Genomic DNA, 23,789 nt, shown 5'->3' on the forward strand with positions numbered 1-23,789 from the left:
TGGAGCTAAACTCTGCAGGACACTGGACCTCCAGGATCAAGTTTGATGACCCCTGGTGTAGGGCAATAGCACATACAGTTTGTGCAGTATAAAAACCATTACGCCTATGGGATGTCCCCACAATTCACAAAAAACAAACGTGTGTGTGTGAGTGTGTGTGCGTGTGTGTGTGTGTGTGTGTGTGTGTGTGTGTGTGTGCGCGCGCTGCATCAGTCGCATTCGCAGCTCCTCGTCTCGTTCGGTCTCATCTCTCTGACGCGGTTTAATGAGCGCTAATGACCTCATTTAATGAATGGCAAACACTAACTGGATGTGATTCTCCTCCTCGCCGGGCGGTGAAGAGTGTGTGTGAATCGCGCTGTTGATTCAGCAGCTCCTTCACTGTGCTGCGTGTGTGTGTGTGTGTGTGTGTGTGTGAGAGAGAGAGAGAGAGAGAGTGAGGCTGGGGGTGTGCGCGCCCGTGTGTGTGTGTGTGTATGTGAGAGCATGATCGAGTGCATGAGGAAGCGTGTGGCAGGAGGAAGGATGGCTGCTCATGTGTGAGCCGCACACAGCTGTATTTACCCAGAGAAACCGCGCACACACGCCGCTCTGCGTCGCCAGCATGCCTGCGGAGGTGAACGAGGTGAGTGCATGCGTCGCTTTTCCCGCAGCGCGGTGATGCTTGTGCGTCTGTAGCAGCAGTGGATGCCAGGGCTGGGTGGGCATCGCCTCTCCTGCTCTGGATCTGTTTGCGTTGCAGCTTCACACATGTGGCGCGATCGCATGTAAATACAGAGGGTTGATGCGGCATGCGTGCGCTAGCGCTCATACCGCAGGGGTTCTGTGTTCTTGCGCGTCTGACAGTGAGATTTAAACTCTGATGCCGCGCTGGATGCGGCACAACTACCAAATACGCGCAGCTGCGCGGCGCTCCGTGATGCATGTGTCCTACTTGGGCTTGTGACAGCGGATCCGCTGCCCTTGAGCGACTCACCGACACTGAGCTGAGATGAGATGATGTGCATGAAATGGGTGATGGATGGATGGATGGGCCACATGACGTAGTGAGTAAGACGGGCTACAAACCGCGTAAAAGCATCTGGTGCATAGTGAGGTGGGAATTCAGCAGTGAAAAACATGAGTCGAACCTATTTGCTTTCTTAATTTATGTTCTTATTGCGGCTCATTCATCAGTGCATGTCTTTATAAATCTGCGTATAGTGTTTCATCACCTGCTCCACCTCTGAAACCACTTTCCTCACGTGCATATTTTTCATAAACAGATTTTATAGTCATTTACAGTGTTTAAATCTGATTTGCATTTGTTTCGTTCTCATTCAGATTACATAGGCCTACTCGTGTATTTTTGCTCATATCTCCCTTGTGAAAACTATGGTGTTACATAAGTGAAATTGTAGTGCATGCTTTATTTCACCAAATTTTATAGTTAAAATAATGTTAACCCTGGTAAATCTGTGGTTACTGCAGTTTTATATACTGTACTATAGTTGAACGTTACTAGTATATGGATTGTTTCATAAGGGCTAAATAGCAACAGTATCAATACAGGTAAACACTTTTATTCTCTACAGGACAAAAACTATTTTTGTTGCATAACCAAAACTGTACTATCCGTGTTTTATTTTCCTAAATTGATTATTATTATTATTCCCTTTACTGGTTGCACTTTATTTTAAGGTGTCCTTGTCTATATATTTAAGTACTGAGTAATATTAATTAACTACATGTACTTACTATATGGTTAGGGCTTAGGGTTACTTGCATTTACTAGTTCATAATTAATTGTTATTATAATAGTATAATAACAATCAACGTAACATGTGTAACAACAAGGACACCTTAAAATAAAGTGTTAACCAGTTCATGGTTCAAATAATGTTAACTATGGTAAATTTGTGGTTACTGTGGTTTTACCACATATACTATAGTTGAACTATGGTTACTATAATAAATTAAGTTTCCAAATGAGTCTAAATCCATTTTCCCTGTTTTTAGTGACATTTTCCAAGTCAAGCATCACTATTATATTAGTAAGCACTTGCAACACACTAACAACCATTCAGAACACCTTAGCAACTGCATAGCAACCGTATCAACACACTATCAGTTTTTCACAGGAATACACCACTCATATTCTCTACAGGAAACAGAAAGCTATAGTTAGAGTGATGTTAGATATGAGTTTATAAACACAAACACAAAGTCAAGAGCGATCCATGCAGAACAAAACCAGCATTTGAGACTGATGCTCATCCATCCATCCTGACGTCTCTCTCTCTGTCTGTGTCTGTGTCTCTCTCTCTCTGCTGAAGCATTTCATCATGTGCTTTCGTTTAAAAAGATTGCTTTATGATGGAGATCCAGTGATTATTCTGACCGAAGGGAACACTGGGAATAATGCTGAACTCTAAATGTCTGCATGAAACGACTCACCCACATTTGGCTTCATAGAAAGACTGATCATTATGCAGTGCATATTAATTTCAGATTAAATGAAACCTGTTGAGTTACAGTGACCCAAACATATCTGGATATTGCATATTTAAGTGTGATTTATCATAAGGACATGTGCACAAACACACTTTCCTGGCTTTTTCAAAGAAGAAATTATCATTATGCAATGCATGAATCTTTTTAGATTGAATGATGCCTGTCGAGTTATAGGAACCAAAAACAAATGCATATAAAGTAAATGCACATTTATTTTACAGCACTTTTTTTTAAACAGGTTGTTAATAAATAACAGAATCAATGATGCAAAAAAGTCAGTTGATCCAACTTAAGTCAAATGTCTCCAGGTGTCGTGTGTTTGTGCATCTTCCTTACAATAAATGTCACTTGCTTTGCTTTGTCATCTAATGCATTGACATTCACACATGCATGAACTGAATCGAGTTGAATAATGACTCTGTTGTCTTCTGTAGAGCTGCTTATAGCAGAAATTGATTGCATCAATTATGCAAACTTCAGCAAATATGAGACAAATTAAGATTCTGCTGTAAAGCAACACTGAAAAGTCATTATTCAGATCAATTCTGTTAAATGATTATTGAATCCAGTTTAATAACAGTGTCCATGTTGCAAAATTGATCAATTATGAAACAAATTGGCTGTACAGGAGTCATTATTCAGCTCAGTTCAGTTCATGCATGTGTGAATTTCATTGCATTAGATCAATTAAATCAGAGCAAGTGCCATTTATCGTAAGACATGATTGTTCAATAAGATTGTAAGTGATGAAGACAGATGTGTGTGGTTTCTCACGCTTGTTAGCAGATACGGTGCAGATGTTTTTCCTGAAGTGTGCGAGTCGTCTTTTGAAGTGTGTGTTGTGTTTATGAAGCTGCACTCAGGTGTAATTCACCGCTGTTCTGGAGAAAGTTCTGCTTGCTTTTCTTAAGCGTGTTTCTACACCAAAGGGCTTTCCGTCATCTCATAATGCTCTTATGGAGACGTTCAGTTTGAGAAACGTGAATCTGTGAAGTGGTGCTTGTTAAAACATGGCCTGCATGATCTCGTGTTATCGTCTCCTGTTCATGTTCTTCCCTTTGGTCCAAAAGAAGCCAGATCTGGAGGAACCTTCAGCTCAAGACACCAAAGAGCAGACGGAGGAGACGGCAGAAACCCCATCCTCAGACGTGTCCAACCCCGCAAGCTCAAATCACACAGAAACACATGTAGGAACGCTGCAGAAAATGATTTCTGATCATGAATTATAGATGATTCATTTATATGAAGAACCTGTTAAAATAATGATTTCAGTGTTCTCAGATTAAAGCCAAACTAAATCCTTATAAATCCTTTTTTATTCATTTATTGCATTGTCGATTTTAAGCAATTTTCTCATTCCAGGTCCATTTGAACCTGAAGAATTGCTATTTTATTAAACAGTCAATAGCTTTTATAGTTTTTGATTAAAACCATATTGTATCTGATCAGCAACGTTTCATTATTGACTGAATGTGAAAAATTGATTTGAAGGTTACCATGTTATCACCATCTTTGTACTGCATTTATTCCTTTTTGATTATTAAAAAATCAAGACATTCCTAGAAATGTCAAAATACACATGAACCACACCAAAAAAAAAAAAACTACTGTGCAGCAAAATATGTATATATTTTTTCAATCTTACTGAGAAATATTATTTGAATATGTGATGTTATGAAATTTATAAAATCTGAGAATTACCAGTATTAACTCTATTGGAATTAATGAAATTTAATCAAACTCACGATTACTGAATTAAAACAACATTAATATTACTCTGAAAAGTTTTCAAGCAAAACTATTTTTACTTCCATAAACTTTGACTTTCAGATGAATTTTTTTTTTTACAGTAATTTAACTTAATAGATAATTTTACAAAAAGTATTTTGACACTAATGGCACTCCATAAATGACCTGAATATGAAACATGATTACGTCTCTTAAAAATAATAGTAAGAATCTGGAAAAAAATAAATGATGTGTATTTTGAGTGTCTTAAAGCCTTTGCAAAGTTTCTTTCCATTACTAAAAACTATATATATATATTTTTTTTTTTTTAATGTTTCTTCCGAGGCAAAAAGAGACATTTGAGGTGTAAATATAAATCCATTAGACACAAGTCTTGTTTCTAGAAAATTCTACCAAAATGAAGTGAGTTTATGCCTAAAATAAGACAAATAACCATCTATGAGATCAGTAAACAAAACGATTCAAAGAGAAAGTTATTATTTTCTGACTCCATTGACAGATATTTGTTGTTGTTTTAAGCATAAACCCTGTTATGATGCTGAAGACTTAATACCTAAAAACATTTTGCTTCTCAAGTAACTGTATCTTAATGTAAGAATGTTTAGATATTTGTACTGAAAAATACTGAGGAAAAACAACAGGTATTTAATTCATAGTTGGCATCTGTCTGCTATACTAAACAGGAATTTGCTTAATAACCGGGTTTCATTAGGCAGCGCGATAAATTAATCAAAAAAAGGATTTAAAAGGATTTAAATATTCATAGTTTGATTAGAATTTGAGAGCCAAAAAATAATGGCTCTTTTTATAAACAAGTCATTTATAATTCATAATGATTCATTTTCTCCTGATAAAAAGTAGATATTGTTTACAAGCCTAAGCTGCAGGCTAATGAGGCGTGGTGTGTGTGGATGTGATGTTAACGAGCTCACGCTGAGACGTTTCTCTGATGTTCTGCAGACTGAGAGTTCAGGAATCGGGACGGAGAACTCGTCCAGTCCTGACAGCGAATCCAACCCGCTCAGCTCCAGCAGCTCCAATGAACAGGTCGTGCCCAACCTCCTGAAGGTGAAGATTACAGATCAAACCAGCTATATCCTCATCGAAATATCATTTTGCATTTTCATGCTTTTCATTGGGAAAGCCTGTGTTAAAGAATATGAATCACCTTGTTTCAGTATTGCACTGCAAAAAAAAATATTTTCTTACTTAGTATTTTTGTCTTATTTTCTACACTGTAAAAAAACAAAGTTGAGCAAACTCAGCAGATTTTTGAGTTTTCTCAACCAAAATTAAGTGTTTATGCTTAAAACTGTGAGTGCAGTAAGAAAAACAAACTTAATTCGAAGGGAAAATGGCTCCATTGACAGTTGCTTTTATTGTATGATTAATGATTCATTGTACATTTTTTCTTCTGATAAAAAGTAGGTTTTAATTATTCATTTTGATGATCTTTCAGAAAACAAGACTTAATGTGTTAACATAATAATTTAGTTCTTTAAATCTTTAGATATTTATAAGAGGGTTATTATAGTTAACTAAAATTAAAACCATGCAAATTTTACTTTACATAAAATAAACTTTAACAGAAATCAAATAAAAACTTAAACTTATTTTATTTTATTTCAGCTTGTTGCCAAGGACTCACTTCTCATTTTCATTAAGTTTTACCTGATGTACTAAAATAATTAAAACTAAAACTGAAATTAAAATATATATATAGACTAAAGCTAATAAATATGATAAAAGCACACAACAAAATTACTCAAACTTGAACTGAAATTAACATGAAAGCAGAAAATATATAAATAAAATCATTCAAAATATTAACCAATCTCAAAGATACTAAAATAACACAGATCAAGTAAAATATAAAATAACTTTTTTCTTATTTCAGCATTTATTCATTTTCATTTAGCTTGTCATTCATTTTATTAAGTTGTTCATTAAAATGCACTAAACTAACTAAAACTGAAATAAAAAATAGTAAAACTATATAGACTAAAATAAAAATTATATAAAATTTAAATTTATAAAATTAAAAAAATAAATATAAATAAAATTTATAAATAAAAAAATATATAAAAATTAATTAAATGAATTAAAAAGTAATAATATGATCTAAACAATACTAAAATAACACTTGATTAGTAACGAAAAAAAAAAAAAAAGTAAAAATAAACTCAAATCCAGACTTGGGTGACTCCTCAAATCACGTTTATATTTGTTATTTTTCTCTGTAGGAAGCTTCATCTGAAGGGTTGGAGGAGTGCCAGACTCCGGATGTTGAGGGTCTGGATCGAGCGCTGCCTCCCGATTCCTCCGGCGAAAAGGACGATACACACACGGTTCAACCTCCTCACCCTGACCCCGGCGTGACCTCTGACCCTCCTGAGATTCCCACAGATCAGCCGCCTCTGTACGGCACGCTGAACACTCAGGCCGTCTCGCTCCTGCACGGATTACCCTTCTTTCCCGGCCGGACCTTCTTCCCGGAGAACTGCTACACTCTGCCGCTGCACCGCGACGGTTTCTCCCGCGGCGCTTCCAGACCGGAGCCCGCGCTGGACCTCACCACCCACGCTTATTTACAGGTAGAGCTGGGCGATATGACCTCAAATCAAAACCTCCATTAATTGAACACTTTACCTTGATTTTTTTTTTATTTTATTTATTTATTTATTTATTTTTTATTTTTTTATTTTTATTTTTTTATTTATCATTCACAAACATCTACATCTCTGTCTCTTTTAAAGTTCATTGCAAAAACATATATATATATATATATATATATTCTCTTAGTATTTTTGTCTTGTCTAAAAATTCTTGAATCAATTAATTTACTGTACAATTAAAATGATTTAAGATATTAAATTAAAAAAAAATAATAAAATAAAACAAAACAAAAAAAATTGTTAGTTTTTCCTTAAAACAAGCAAAAATATCTGCCAATGGTGCAATACAATTTTTTGTATATTAATTCATATGTAAAAAATTTTTTAGATAACAAGAATTCATATCTTTAACTTGTCAAGTAAATGCATCTTGATGCAGGATTGTTTAGATATCTATACTAGAAAACTAGACACAAATACAGAATAAGAAAAGCATTTTTTGCAGTGAGGTTCTAAATTTCGCTTTCGATTAATCGTCCAGCCCTGTTTCCAGGACCTGTATCGTGCGCAGACGCTCATCCCGCAGAAGCGTGCCAGCATGGTGAGCCTCGACACCATCCGCAAGGATCCTCGCTGGCGGGATCCCAACCTCCGGGAGGTCATCTCCATGCTGAGCCACCCGATGGACCCGGTGAAGTCCAACGCCGCGGCGTATCTGCAGCACCTCTGCTACGAGAACGACACGGTCAAGCAAGACGTCAGGCAGCTGCGAGGAATCCCCGTGCTGGTGGGGCTCCTGGATCATCCCAAAGCCGAGGTCCATCGCAAGGCCTGCGGAGCGCTGAGGAACATCTCCTTCGGCCGAGACAACTTCAACAAGGTGGCCATCAAGAACTCGGACGGCATTCCTGCGCTGCTGAGGCTCCTGAGGAGATCCAACGACGCGGAAGTCCGAGAACTCGTCACAGGTTTATCTACATTCCTGCTTTCAAGCTAAAAAGTGAAAGAAATTACGGTAAAACAAGTTAGTGCTGGGCAATATGGCCTGAAATCAAAACCTAATTAATTTTATTTGTATTTATTTTTTTGCCCTCATAGTTCAATTGAGGTTTGTACTGTAAATATACTCAACTATTAAAGATTATTATAATTTTTTTATATAAATATATATTCAAATCTATTTATAAATTATATATATATATATATATATTAGTGCTGTCAAACAATTAATCGCGAATAATCACATCCAAAATATAAGTTTTTGTTTGCATACACACACATACAGTATGTATTTTGAAAATATTTACATATATTTACATGTATTTATATTTATAATTATATTCATATAATTTATATTATAAATGAATATATTTAATATATAAACAACATTTTTTTCTGAAATATATGCATTTATATATACATAATAAATATATACAGTACACACACGCATTATGTAAACAAAAACTTATTTTGGATGCGATTGATCGTTTGACAGCACTATCAAAAACACAAAGTTACTAAAATTTTTAACTAAAATTAAAACAAAATATAAAAATAAAATCTAATACTAAATAATAACAAAAACTAAAACAGTATCTCAGTGATACTAAATAAATAACACTGAACGATGAAAGAAAGAAATACTTTCATCAAGGATGCATTGAATTGCTCAAAAGTGCCACTAAAGACATTTATAATGTGACAAAAGATTTCTATTTCAAATAAATGCTGTTCTTTTGAACTTTGTTCATCTGTGAATCCTGAAAAATAAAATATATCACGGTTTTCAACATTGATAATAATCAGAAATGTTTGTTGATCAGTAAATCAGTATATTATTATGATTTCTGAAGATCATGTGACACTGAAGACTGGAGTAATGATGCTGAAAATACAGCTGCAGATCACAGACATAAATTACAGTTTAACAGATATTCATATAGAAACAGCTATTTTAAATTGTAATAATATTTCACTATTTTTACTGTATTTTTGATCAAATAAATGCAGCCTTGCTAAGCAGAAGAGACTTCTTTCATTCTCTTCTGTTTGAGCTACAGAAACACTTCCACTAACAAACTTAACTGGTCACCAGCAGTGAAGTGAGGAGAAGGGAATTGAGCTGAATTGAATTGAATTGAATTGAACTGAATGTTGTAGTTCCATCAGTGCTTCATAGACAAGCCACAACTATCAAACCAGCCCCAATCCAGCCTGGAAATGGAGTCATTATTCTTAATTCTGCTGAAGGTGAAGTGAGTCTCCTGTGTTTCTCAGGAACGCTGTGGAATCTCTCCTCCCATGAGCCTCTGAAGATGATCGTCATCAACCATGGCCTGCAGACGCTGACCGACGAGATCATTATTCCTCACTCGGGTTTGAGAGGAGACCCGAACGACCCGGTCCGACCCGGAGACCCCGAGTGGAACACGGTCTTCAAGAACACTTCAGGATGCCTGAGGTTCGCTTTTCTCTGAGTGCGCTGCAGCCGCCAAACCGGCTCAAATCAAGCTCTTTATCCCTCTTATTAAACAGTCATACATTCATATTTTTTTCAACTAAAACCATATTGTATTTAATCAGCAACTTTTCATTAAAGGGATAGTTCACCCAAAAATGAAAATTCTGTCATTAATTACTCACCCTCAAATCGTTCCAAACCCGTAAGACCTTCGTTCATCTTCAGAACACAAATTAAGATATTTTTAATGTATTCTGAAAGCGTAATGAGTGTTGTTTACGTTCAGTGGACAGCACGCGCTTTATCCTGAATGTAAACAATGCTCATTAGGTTCTGGGGTACTCTCCAAAATGGCAGAAGACGGAAACTCTGGGAGAAGAGCTGTTGAATAAATTATGTTATTATTGCTTTCTTTGCACACAAAAAATATTCTGGTAGCTTCGTACAATTATGGCTGAACCACTGATGTCACATGGATTATTTTAACGATGTCTTTGCTGCGTTTCTGTGCATTGATCGTGATAATATCATTGCTGTCTATAGAGGGTCAGAGAGCTCTGGGATTTCATCAAAAATATCTTAATTTGTGTTCTGAAGATGAACGAAGGTCTTACGGGTTTGGAACGACATGAGGGTGAGTAATTAATGACAAAATGTTCATTTTTGGGTGAACTATCCCTTTAATTAGTGAATGTGAAAAAATTCAAAGTTTTTGAATGTTATTCAAAGTATTACTGTATTTACCCCTTTTTTAATAATTAAAAAGTTGAGATTACATATGAACTACACCCAAAACAAAACTATGATGCAAAATATGTAGATTTGCTTTTCAATATTGAGGCAAAATTTTATTTGAATATATAATTTTATGAAATTTATAATAAGAACATATAATCTCAGTATTAACCCTGTTGGAATGAATTGAAGTTTAATTAAACTCGTGATCCAAATTTATGAAACCTAGATATTTGTTCTAACAAAACATCAAAACAACATAAATATTACTCTGAAAAGTTTTCAAACAAAATAAATAAATTTTACTCACATAAACTCTTTCAGATGAAAAAAGTGATACATTTTTCATGTTGCGCTGGTTTATCAATAGACTTACATACTGTATTTATGTTCATCAACAAACTTCAGTGCCAGATGGGTGTGAGATATGGAGAAAAGGTGAAATATGTTACTGAAGTTTTTGAGTTTTTTAATATAATTTCATAGAAAATATTATAAAAAGTAAAACGTTTTTGACACTAACGGTGCTCCATACATACTCGGGTCAAAAATGACCCAAACATTTAAAATGCTTATATCTCTTAAAACATAATTAGAAAAAAATAAATGATGTGTATTTTGAGGGTCTGAATGCATTTAAAGTTTCAGTCCCTCACTAAATTGTATGTTTTGTTTTTTTTAATTGTATATAGGATTATATTGCGCTTGTGTGTTTGCAGGAACGTGAGTTCAGACGGAGCTGAAGCTCGACAGAGACTGCGTGAGTGTGACGGGCTCGTGGACGCTCTGCTGCACGCGCTCTATTCAGCTGTCGCCAAGAGGGACATAAATAACAAAGTAAGCATTTCAATAGAAATCCAGGCCACGGCACACCTGCACACGAGCTGATCACCTCACATTTCACCCCCAAAACAAGGGAAAAACATAATATTTCACTTAAAATTAAACCTGATTTCTCATATTTTAATTATTATTATTATTTTAAATTATACTACATTATTTCATTTAATATAATAATAATAATGGTTAATATTATTGTTGTTATTATTATTTCTTTCTTTTTATTTATATAGCAAATTTAACACAAATTGAGGTTGACCAAAGAGCTTTACATGGCATAGTAAACAACAAAAAATACATTCTAAAATAATAAATAAAAATGATAATATTACTATCACTATTTACTATTACTATTATTGCTATTACTTACTTACTTTTTTATTCCAGTTGAGTTTAATTTAATAATAATTTATAAACTAAACAAAACTAAATAAGAAGAAAAATAATTATCATGATTATTATTATTATTAACTAAAGCTAAGTATTTATTATTAATATTATTATTATTAATAATAATAATAATAATATGTAATTTCATTTAATATAAAATATGGTTAATATTATTATTATTAATAATATTTACTTTTTAATTCCAGTTTAGTTTACTTTAATAATAATAATTTATAAACTGAACTTTAAACAAAACTATATAATGATAATAATAATAATAATTATTATTATTATTATCATTATTTCGTTTTGTTTAAAGTTTAGTTTATAAATTATTATTATTAAAAATATATATACATTTGTTTGTGTGTTATATGATGCTCTCTCCTGCAGTGTGTTTGAAACATATGTGTGTATTTCTCCTGGTTTTAAAGGCTTCCTCTCAGTCTTACACCTGTGTGTTTTTTCCTCAGTCGGTGGAGAACTGCGTCTGTATCTTGCGTAATCTGTCGTATCACGTGCACAAAGAGGTTCCTGGAGCTGAGAAATTCCACATCCAAGCTGCCAATCACAGCGCGAAATCAGGAGGTCACCATAAGAAGAAGGACGAGCCGGACTGTTTTGGAGGACGAACGACCAAAGGTCAGACACTTACTGAAACATTATCATAACAGCACTCACAAATACATCATTACAGAAGTAAAGTAGTACACTTTCACCTCGGCTCAGAATGCTTTTATGACGCCAGATTAATATAAACAGCCCACTGTGAACACCCTTGTGATTCGCTTCAACCTTTTCATGATGATTATTTTAGGTTCAAGTGTGTCCACTCCGGAAAGAATCACCATGCATTCGGAAAATCTCAGAATCATTTCTCGATTCATGATGCATCGATTTATTTTCCCAGCCCTACCATTCAGAAGTCTCTTCTGCTCACCAAGGTTGCATTTATTTGATCAAAAATACATAAAAAAATATTTTTGCAATTTAAAATAACTGTTTTTTATGCGAATATCTGTTAAACTGTAATTTATTTCTGTGATCTGCAGCTGTATTTTCAGCATCATTACTCCATCTTCAGTGTCACATGATCTTCAGAAATCATAATAATATACTGATTTACTGATCAACAAACATTTCTGATTATTATCAATGTTGAAAACAGTTGTGCTGCACAATATTTTTGTGGAAACCATTATACATTTTATTTTTCAAGATTCACAGATGAATACAAAGTTCAAAAGAACAGCATTATTTGAAATAGAAATCTTCTTGAACATTATAAAGGTCCTCACTGTCGCTTTTGATCAATTTAAATGCATCCTTGATGAATGAAAATATTAATTTCTAATTTTTTCAAAAGCATATCTCACTGACCCCACTCACATGGACAACATCCAGCTTGAACAGTGTTTATGTAACTTGCAGGTTATTTTAGTATCATATTTATTTTTAGTATCATAAATCAGTGCTATTATATTTTTTATTAAAATTTTGAATTTGTTTTTATTTACATATTTTCAGGTTTCATGTTAATTTCAGTTAAAGTTTTAGTAATTTTGTTGTGTTTTGTCATTTTTATTAGTTTTTGTTATTTTTATATGTCGATATAGTTTTTATTAATTTTAAATTAGTGTCATTAGTATTATTTAGTATAATATTTATTTAGTTATTTTAGTTCTTCAAGCCAAAACTAAATGAAATAAGAAATGTTGCCTTTGCAGCTAGCTGAAATAAAATAAAATATAAAAACTTTAACTTATTTTATTTGATAAATTAGGAATTAATAATTTTATACATCAAAGATGCATTAAATTGATCAAAAATCACAGTAAAAACATAATGTAAAAAAATTCTAAAAATTGATTATTTCAAGTAACAAAAATAGTTTTATGGTTTTGGTTGCTATAATAACCCTGATAACACCACATTGTTTTGTATGTTTCTAGCAGTGCATATTAAATTATGACAGTAAATCAGAATCAGAATCAGCTTTATTGCAGGTATGTTTGCACATACGAGGAATTTGTTTTAGTGACAGAAGCTCCACAGTGCGACAATGACAGCGACAGGACACAGATAATAAAAAAAAAAAGTATGTGTGTGTTTTATGTTTATTGTTAAGAGTTCAAGTGTTCATGAGATGTGTAAATGAAACACAGCCTGCAGTCATTATTTGAAATTCCCAGGTCTCATTGTAATAGCTGTAGTTTTTAATGCGTGTGTGTCTGATGAGTGTGTGTGTGTGTGTTTTGTGTTTCATGGCCTCGCTGGTTTCTGCAGAAGAATGGTTCCATCAGTGTAAGTGTTTTAATTCAGCTTCCCACGCACCGCCCACCGCCATCCCACACACACACTCACACACTCACACGCACGCACACACACACACACACACACACACTCACACTCACTCTCACACTTACTCTCACGCACACACATTCACTCACACACACACACACACACACTGATGTGTGCGCTGGTTCTCCTCAGGCAAGCGTCACGGAGCCGGGGAGAAGAAGAGCGGCGGTGTGGATCTGTCCAGGAGGAGTCTGCCGATGAAAGGTTGGAGTGTGTTTGTGTTTGGCCATGTTTCATTTGAAACCTGTCTGAAACCTGAGAAACACTGCAGGCAAAACAGAGGCAGTTTAATCTGTACACCCTTCTGCTCAGACGGCTCTGTCTGGTCAGCTGCGTCCTGACAGCCGTATCCCACAATTCCACCAAACTAAAGCAGCCTAACTGTGTTATTTTAGTGTTATAGAAATTCATATAATTATAGTATGTATTAATATCTTAAATTAGCTTTTATTTTGATATTATCAGTTTTTGAAAATAATTTTAGTTTAATTTCACTTAATTTATTGTGCTTTTCTTCATATTTTTGCTTGGCTTTTATTTTTAGTGATTTAGTAATAAATTTAGTACATTTGATTTGAGTAAATTTTAGTACTTCATTTTTTAAATATATTATTTTATGTCATATTTATTTTACTTCCAGAAAATGATTTTTAATACTTTGAGTACCCTTAACTTATTTTATTTAGTTTAAGTTTTTTAAATATAATATTTTTATGTCAGCTTTATATCAATTAAGGAAAATTATTTTTAATACTTAGTTTTAGTAAGTTTAATATTTCAACTTATTTTATTTCAGTTATTTGCCAAGGTATCGTTAATCATTTTTAAGTTTACGTTTTGTATTTAATATTTATATTTCATGTCGGGTTTACAACAGTTGAGGAAATTTCTTTTTAATTCTTTGTTTTAGTAAATTTAACAGTTAGATCCCAAGGTAACATAAAGTTTATCATCTAATATTTATATTTTGCATCAGCTTTAATAACACATAATCTCTCTTACGCTGATCTGAATCGGTTGTAGATGAGCTGTCTCCATTTGCATGTTTGTAGTAAATATATGAAAATGCATGAATTATTTAAAACAACATTTGCTGTAAACAGCAGAAGAACTGTTTCTTCCTTTATTTTTGCTTGTTATTTCCTCATCCTCACTTGTGGATCAGGAGAGGTGAGTGAGTGTGTGTGTGTGTGTGTGTGTGTGTGTGTGTGTGTGTGTGTGTGTGTGTGTGTGTGTGTGTGTGTGTGTGATGCTGCAGGTGATGTTGATGATGCTGGAGTGTGTGGACAGCTTTGATTTCTGTTGATGTGTCTGATGTCAGTGACAGTGATGACAGTGAAGCGCCGGATGAAGCGTTACAGTAATAATCGTAATGAACGTGTGGCATTGAATCTGGTGGAGCTGTTAGAGGACAAACCGCATGAAAGAGCGGATCACGGTGAGCTTAAACATGAGACGATTGTAATTCATGTAACTGGGTCACCAAGTCTGAGAATGACACTATCAGCAAAGCTTCCTGTGCTTTTACCCTCTTACATCACAAAAACATGCCCAATTCACACCAAAATCATACTGGAAAATAAAAAATAAATAAGAGCAAGATCTTCCCACATTATCGTCAAGCAAATTGTGATGTAGTATTTAAAATGTAGCTATACATTTTAAAAGTATTTATATATGATGTTAGTATTTGTAGTACTGCATTTAATTTGATCTGAACATTTTTTACATGAATGCAGTAAAAATGATAGTAGCAGAGTAATGAAAGTTTAATGAGAATCATTATTGAGGATAATTACAATAAAAAATACTAAGAAATTGGGGAGAAAATGGGGCTTAATTATTATAAAAATATGCTGTCAATGAAAAAAAAATGAAATGTGAAATATGAGTTTTCTTGTGTAGCCTCTTGAGAATCATCACTGAAGATAATTAAAAAAATAATAAATGAAAAATGAAAACCAATGCATTATACTAATAAATACTTAGGGTAAATGTGTTTGCATTATTCTTTATAACAATAAATGCAATACAAAAAAACAAAAACAGCAACAACTTTTGCATCCTAAAATGTTTTAAATTTTCTGCAATATATAATTATTATTTTGTCTTATGATTTTCAATTTTAAAGGTGAAAATTGTGTTTTCATGGATAATTAATAATAAGAAATAAAAAATAAAATTAATGAATACAGTAATAAGAACATGGGGAAAATTTGCTTAATTGTTATAAAAAATAACACAATGCAATGGAGAAGAAAAAACTTAACAGTCCTAAAAATAGTCTTCATTAACTTTATGCAGTTAGTTTTTTTCTTATGGTTTTGGAGTGAAATGTGAGTTTTTATGAGCTTAAGATGCAGTGCGTTTCTCAGTATGACCTGCACATGTTTATTTGAGGAGGACGGTCTGATGATCTGCTAGCAGGAGGATCATTAGATGTGTGTTTGACTCAATGATGTGAATGAAGAATTGCTGCAGTAACAGAGAGACGCTGTTAGTATGAAAGACACGTTCTGAGATATGAAATCCCTAAAGCCTCACGTGATCATCTCTGCTTTTCAGTCGGGATCAGACTTTCTGAATTACAGAATCTTGAACCTTTTGGTTCAGGTGTGACCGTAGATCTGTTATTCAGTGCTGTTTACCAACTCCAGCATCACCAGTGCTAGTGCTCAGAGTGATCTGAACAAACCTCTGCATTAAATATTAAACTTCAGTGTGTAGCTCGTCCCGCAGTGCTCAAGAAAACCTCTCAGAACATCAGTAAAAATCTGTCGACCAGCACTCAGTGTTCAAAAAATAATGCAGAACTCTAGTTTGGACAGGATTTGGTCTTCACGTCACACGTTCCCATTTTACATGTATTTTAGATGATTGCATGAATGTCTCATGCATGATTCATGCTAATGGATCTGTTTCTGCAGGCCTGGAGCTTCTGTATCAGCCGGAGGTGGTCCGACTCTACCTGTCGCTCCTCAAACTGAGCCAGAACCACAACACGCTGGAGGCGGCAGCTGGAGCCCTGCAGAACCTGTCAGCCGGACACTGGGCCGTGAGTCACACCAAACACTGACCGTCTTCAACTGACCGTCTGTGACTGACCATCTGCGTTTGACCATCTTCAACTCACCATCTGCGACTGACTATCTGGAACTAACTGTAACTGAACATCTGGAACTGACCATCTGCGACTGACCATCTGCGACTGACCGTCTATGACTGACTGCCTGCAACTGACCATCTGCGACTGACCGTCTATGACTGACTGCCTGCAACTGACCATCTGCGACTGACCGTCTATGACTGACTGCCTGCAACTGACCATCTGCGACTGACCGTCTATGACTGACCGCCTGGAACTGACCATCTGTAAATGAGCATCTGCGACTGACTGTCTGCAACTGTCTGTGACTGTCTAGAATTGACCATCTAGAACTGACCATCTGCAACTCACCATCTTCAACTGACCATCTGTGCCTGACCTGACCGTCTGCGACTGAGGGTCTGGAACTGACCGCCTGGAACTGACTGTCTGTAGATGACCGTCTTCAACTTACCGTCTGTAACTGTCCATCTGTCACTGACTGTCTCATGCATGTTGCACACAAAAGCTCTCATTCAGATGACCTGTGATCTGATTGGCTGCTGTTATGCAATGCGTAGGTGTTTATGGATGCAATGCAGAGGTGTTTGCAAGGTTCTAGACTGATACAGCGAGCACTTCTGAGGATTGAAAAATCACTGGATTTGACTAAGATAGCGAGATGTTCAGTTTTGCTTTGAGGCACCTCATAGCAAGTAAACTAGATCTTCACCAGCAGAACTGTGTGTTCTGATTTGAAGTACTTTTGGATGGAAAGAAATTCTGATCACGAAGTCTATACACATTTTCCACAATAATTTCTGTTTTCTGTACAGTCATACATGGAGACTGCTGTGCTGTTATTTTAATTCTGCAATTATTTAATTAATGTCTGGAATTTTTAAAACAATATTCTGATATATATATACAGTATATTACAAAATAAACATATACATTATAAAATGAACATTAACTGAAACATTTTAGCTAGTTTGAAAGGCAACATTTCTCATTTTAATTTAGTTTAGCTTTATGTACTAAAATAATTAAAACTACAATAAAAATGATTAAAACTATATAGAAATATATTTTAAAAACTACTAAAAATTACAAAAATACACAACAAAATTAAACAAAACTAAAATTAAAATGAAAAATTCTTATGAATAAAATATGAATAAAAAGTTATAATAGTATCTCGCTGATACTAAAATAAAACTGATATATATAATATTGGCCTAAATTCAAAATTTAAGTATTTTTATTTGTACAAAATTTTTATGTATTTGAATTGCATATAACATTCTCATGAATTTGTATTACACAGGTTTTTGTTTTTGTTTTTTATGTGGAAATCTGACCTGTTTCATTTATCTGTGATCTATGAAAAATATGCAGCACATTAAGTTTATTAGTATGTTTAACTTAATACTTTGTAGTTTAAATGCATGGAAATTTTATATGCAATTCAAATATATAAATCCTAAATTTAGGCCTAATATTTTTATGTAATATTACAGTATTAATGATTTTAGAGAAAACATTTAAAACCAAAACCAAGATGATTTATAGTGTGACTGAGTATGTTTTACTCTTCAGAGTAACAAGTGAAACTGTGTTCAAAACACAAACTTAAAATTACAATACAGAGCAGTAAAGCATGAATCAAAGCTTCTTAATTAAACTTCCTCTTCGTTTTCTCAGTGGTCCAATTATATCCGAGCAACGGTGCGTAAGGAGAAGGGTCTGCCAGTGCTGGTGGAGCTGCTGCACTCCGATGCAGATAAAGTGGTGCGAGCGATTACCATCGCGCTCAGAAACCTTGCCATCGACCACAAGAACAAAGATCTCATCGGTAAGATCCAGAGTAGCAACTTTACGCTGATGCTCTCCATGTGATGCTGAGGCTGACGGTTTCTCTGCTGCCTGGTCAGGGAGTTACGCCATGAGGGATCTGGTCAGTAACCTGCCCTGCGGCCAGCAGCGACCCGCCAAGAACCTGGAGGGAGACACAGTGGTGGCCATCCTGAACACTATACTGGAGATCGTCTCTGAGAACCTGGAGAATGCCAGATTCCTCATCCAGGGACAGGGAATCCAGAAACTGGTCTCAATCAACAGAACCAGGTGGCAAATTGCACAAAACGCCCTATGCCATAGCAATGTAGTAAAACCCACTCAAAGCACCTTAGCAATCACCCAAAACACCCTATGAAGTGAAGTGACGTGTGGCCAAGTATGGTGACCCATACTCGGAATTTGAGCTCTGCATTTAACCCATCCAAGTGCGCACACACACCGTGAACACACACCCGGAGCAGTGGGCAGCCAATGCTGCGGCGCCCAGGGAGCAGTTGGGGGTTCGGTGCCTTGCTCAAGGGTCTCATCTCAGTCGTGGTATTGAGGGTGGAGAGAGCGCTGGTTATTCACTCCCCCACCTACAATCCCTGCCGCACCTGAGTCTCGAACCCACAACCTTCAGGTTACGAGTCCGACTCTCTATCCATTAGGCTATAGCAACGTGGTAAAATCAATTTAGAACACCTTAGCAACCCCTAAAACACCTTTTGCCATAGCAATGTGGAAAAACCCACTTAGATCTCCGTAGTAACACCATACCATCCGCCCAGAACACCCTATGCCTTAGCAACATGGTAAAATCTACTCAGAACTCCTTAGCAACACCTTAGCAATCATCCAAAACAACCTATGCCTTAGCAACGTGGTAAAATCTACTCAGAACTCCTTAGGAACCCCATAACAACCACCCAAAACACCCTATGCCATAGCAATTTGGTGAAATCCACTCAAAACACCATTAGCGTCCACCCAAAACACCCTATGCCAAAGCAACAAGGTCAAATCCACTCAGAACACATTAGCAACGCTATAGCAACCACCCAAAACTCTCTATGCCATAGCAACATGGTAAAATCCATTCAGAACATATTAGCAACCACCCAGAACACCCTATGCTATATCAACGTGGTAAAATCTACTCAGAACTCCTTAGCAACCCCATAACAACCACCCAAAACACCCTATGCCATAGCAATTTGGTGAAATCCACTCAAAACACCATAGCATCCACCCAAAACACCCTATGCTATATCAACATGGTAAAATCTACTCAGAAAACCTTAGCAACCCCATAGCAACCACTCAGAACACCCTATGCCATAGCAACGAGGTCAAATCCACTCAGAACACATTAGCAACCACCCAAAACTCTCTATGCCATAGCAACATTGTAAAACCCACTCAGAACTCCTTAGCAACCCCATAGCAACCACCCAGAACACCCTATGCCATAGCAATGTTGTAAAACCCACTCAGAACTCCTTAGCAACCCCATAGCAACCACCCAGAACACCCTATCCCAGGGGTTGGCAAGTAAGTTTGGCATCAGGCCAACAAAATATTTCGCCACTAGATAGAAGGCCAGAACATAGTCAAAGGATAATTTAAGAAATTAATTGATGAAAAATGTAACTAGAATTGCCTGTGACAGACTGTTACAGTGTCTGTTGTAACTGGTAGTGAGCTGTTACTCTGTGTTAAATCCTGTAGTAGGACAGTCATTAACAAAAAGCCACATTTGTGTGGTGGTGTGCTGCAGAGTATGTGAGCGGAGTGGAGCGTCAACAATTTCCCCTCCGCACTCCGAGCATTTAATAATCACTCCAGTCCAGCTCCAGCTCCGGGTTCACCATTTCCCGCTCCACGTCTAAAGTATTTTGAGTTTGTTTGTAATATCACAGTTCTGTTCATAACATATATTAAAAAAATAAAATAAATAAAATAACAGGAGAGTTTCAAAGTGGCTTATTGGAACAGTGTGCAAACTTTTTTCCTACCACATGAGCTAATAACATGGTTGTCAGCATTAAAAGGTATAATTGCTGCTTTTTGCACGGCTAATTTTGTTTGTGATGAAAATAACTACGTTTTCGTCAGTTATTTTACCTTATTTTACCTTGCTCATTTGAAATCGGATACAGATGAAATAGTAATGTAAGATTACATTTGTTTGAATGCATTATTGAGAGAGCGATTGCGTGTGAATAAGTGTTGTAGTACTTGTTTAAATTATGCTTTCAGCTGAAAATATTCAGTAGAAGGATAAATATGCTAAATATGCATATTGCAAAATATGCAGTTATATTACGGGTTGTTGGCATGAATTGTACTCGTGATGGAGCGGTGGTGGAGCGAGTGAAACCAGCCGCTATCAAAATAATCTGGGTGCGGGCCCAGGCCAGATATTATTGCTGGCGGGCCAGTTTTGCCTGTTCCCGACAACTGCCCTATGCCATTCCAATGTGGGAAAACCCACTCCTTAGCAACCCCATAGTAACCACCCAAAACACCTTATGCTATAGCAATGTGGTAAAATCCACAAATCTACTCCCATAGAAACAACCCTAAACAGTAGATGTAAAGCTGTAGTTTTGGTCTGATCAGGATGTTTTCTGTCTTCTTGATCTGTGAACTTGTCAGCCAATCGGTGCGCGAGACCAAAGCCGCATCACACATCCTGCAGACGGTTTGGGCCTATAAGGATCTGCGACACATGCTGTGTAAGGCTGGCTGGAACAAAACACACTTCAAGGTAACAGCAGTTAAATACGGATGGACGGATCACAGCCATACTTATGAAATTAATTTCAGAAAGCTTTGTGATGATGATGAATATCAATCGTGTGTTTCAGCCAGCCGTCTCTGGACTGGCCAAAAAACAGAGGAACACCAAGCAAGGGAACGATGACATCACACTGCCTTTAATGGAGAAGAACCAAGGTCACTGATTCCTGCTGCTTGAATGCAGCATATTTATGAGGCTCCTGCATTGATGAGAATGACAGAAGTGCTGTGCCTTCTTTGTTATGCAAGCTTTAGTGTTAGAATTAGAAGATTATTAGTAATAACTATATCTAATAACTCTAACTAATAATAACTAATTATTAGTTAGAATTAAGCATGTGTGTGTATTTAATGCACTAATGCGATGAGTGTGTGTGTATTTACAGTTTTTCAGCTGCTTACACACAGAATCTTTCCTTGTCACACAGTTTCTGAAAGCTGACACTCAAACAGCAGAAGCACACACCAGATCCAGACACTAATTCTCAGCCTTTGACTCAGTTTTCAATCTCATTAAACACTTTTTGCAAAACACAACAAACAATTCTCTAACACACAAAAATCTGACATGAATTAAGTAATATTATGGCAAAGGTGTTTGCAAAGGTCTGCTTTTGAGATGTTTTGAATGCAGTGCTTCATTTTGCAAGAGATGTGAGGCATTTTTCATTTTGTGTAATTCTTGGATTTGTGAGTAAAGTTTTGAAAAAAGAGGCAAAGTTGTGAAAATGTGTGTAAGCAGCTGAAAAAAACGAATGCAGTGATGTGTGTGTGTGTGTGTTTAATGCACTTATGCAGTGGGGTGTGTGTGTGTTTAATGCACTAATGCAGTGGTGTGTGTGTGTGTGTGTGTGTGTGTGTGTGTGTGTGTGTGTGTGTGTGTTGTTTGTTTAATGCACTAATGCAGTGGTGTGTGTGTGTGTGTGTGTGTGTGTGTGTGTGTGTTTGTTTAATGCACTAATGCAGTGGTGTGTGTTGCTGTTTCTGCTGCAGATGGATACTGCGCTGTTGATCAGGGAGAGCGAGCAGCAGAAGCTCCGTGTCACATGATTGAACGAGAAACTTTTCAGGTGAATGATCATGTTGTGTTTGGTGTCATTTCTGTTCTCCAGAAACTTTTAAACTCTTTGTTCATGTCAAATGTATTCATATAGCATCATTAAAAGCAACATAAATTAATGAAAGTGCTTTAAAATAATCCAAAACCTAAAATGATAAATGAGATCATCATATAACAGATTAAAGTCTACACAACTGCTCAAATGCCAAGGAAATGAAATAAATCTGCTGCAAATGTACACGCCCTCAGACCATCCAACATCAGGATGAGTTTGTTTCTTCATCAGGTTTGTATAAATGTGTCTCTGCATCAGTGTCTCAGCAATGGATGCTCTGCAGTGAATGGGTGCCGTCAGAATGAGAGTCCAAACATCTGATAAAAACATCACAATAATCCACACCACTCCAGTCCATCAGTTAACATCTGGAGAAGACAAAAGCTGAGACAAATCCAGCATTAAGACGTTTTAACTAAAATACATAGAGTCTATAATCCATAATAACTCTTCCTCCAGTGAAAAAGTGTTTGGTCTGAATCAGGAGAGAAATCTGCACAGATCAAGCAGCGAAGACAAAACAGCTCTAAACAAATATGTGGCTGGATTTTGATGTGAGAGACAACAGCAGATGCACTTTTTCACTGGAGGAAGTGTTATTATGGATTATAGACTCTATGTATTTTAGTTAAAAACAGAAGGATTTGTTTCAGTTTTTGTCTGCTGAGCAAGTGATGCAATGCTACATTTCTCCAAATCTGATGAAGAAACAAACTCATCCTAATCTTGGATGATCTGAGAGTGAGGAGCACATGTTCATGTTTGTGTGATAAAATGTACTGTATAGTAGGAATGATTTTCTGAAGAGCTATAATATATACAAAAATATAAATATAGCATGATGGACAGAGGTGCTTTAATGGCTTCGTGATGTTGAATGTGTTTCAGGGTGTGAATGATAAGAGGCATTTCATCAGGACCAGCAGGCCGGCGGTTGGTTTAGTGGAGCGAACGCCGCAGCCGCTGGACTCATGGGTCTGATCCGGCTCACGGTAAACCACATTATCACACACTCATCGCTTCAACTTCTTTTCATTTATCAGTGAAGTCATGAAGGATAGTTTCTAGTTATATCTTTGTATCATCAAACACATATTAACAATGTAGAGTTTCATCTAATATTGACTTGAACTCTTTATTTGAATAGGTTGGAGATCCACTTTCAGACCTGCATTTAGACTGACATCATCAGCCTTCAGCACAATTCCCCAGAGAAATACAGCATATCATACCTGCTCATGTCCACATCGATGACCTGTGCTAAACAGAGCTGGATCCGTCTGAAAGTGGAATTTGACTCT

General features: G+C 36.0%; 1 protein-coding gene across 1 annotated transcript; it reads left to right on the forward strand.

The window, feature by feature from the left end:
• Positions 1 to 3,503: 3,503 nt before the first annotated feature.
• Positions 3,504 to 23,469, forward strand: LOC306866267 (splicing regulator ARVCF-like; the record flags this gene model as incomplete). The annotated part of the gene is made up of 16 exons (XM_079411360.1): positions 3,504 to 3,680; positions 5,203 to 5,310; positions 6,486 to 6,836; positions 7,399 to 7,825; positions 9,135 to 9,318; positions 10,773 to 10,890; positions 11,757 to 11,925; positions 13,570 to 13,587; positions 13,777 to 13,848; positions 16,572 to 16,699; positions 18,434 to 18,584; positions 18,664 to 18,856; positions 21,230 to 21,341; positions 21,442 to 21,529; positions 22,367 to 22,443; positions 23,377 to 23,469. 16 exons carry the CDS (start codon positions 3,504 to 3,506, stop codon positions 23,467 to 23,469), a joined length of 2,466 nt encoding a protein of 821 aa, XP_079267486.1.
• Between the last annotated feature and the right edge of the window lie 320 nt (positions 23,470 to 23,789).

The sequence above is a fragment of the Barbus barbus genome (assembly GCF_936440315.1).
Source record: "Barbus barbus genome assembly, chromosome: 47".
Lineage (NCBI taxonomy): Eukaryota > Metazoa > Chordata > Actinopteri > Cypriniformes > Cyprinidae > Barbus > Barbus barbus.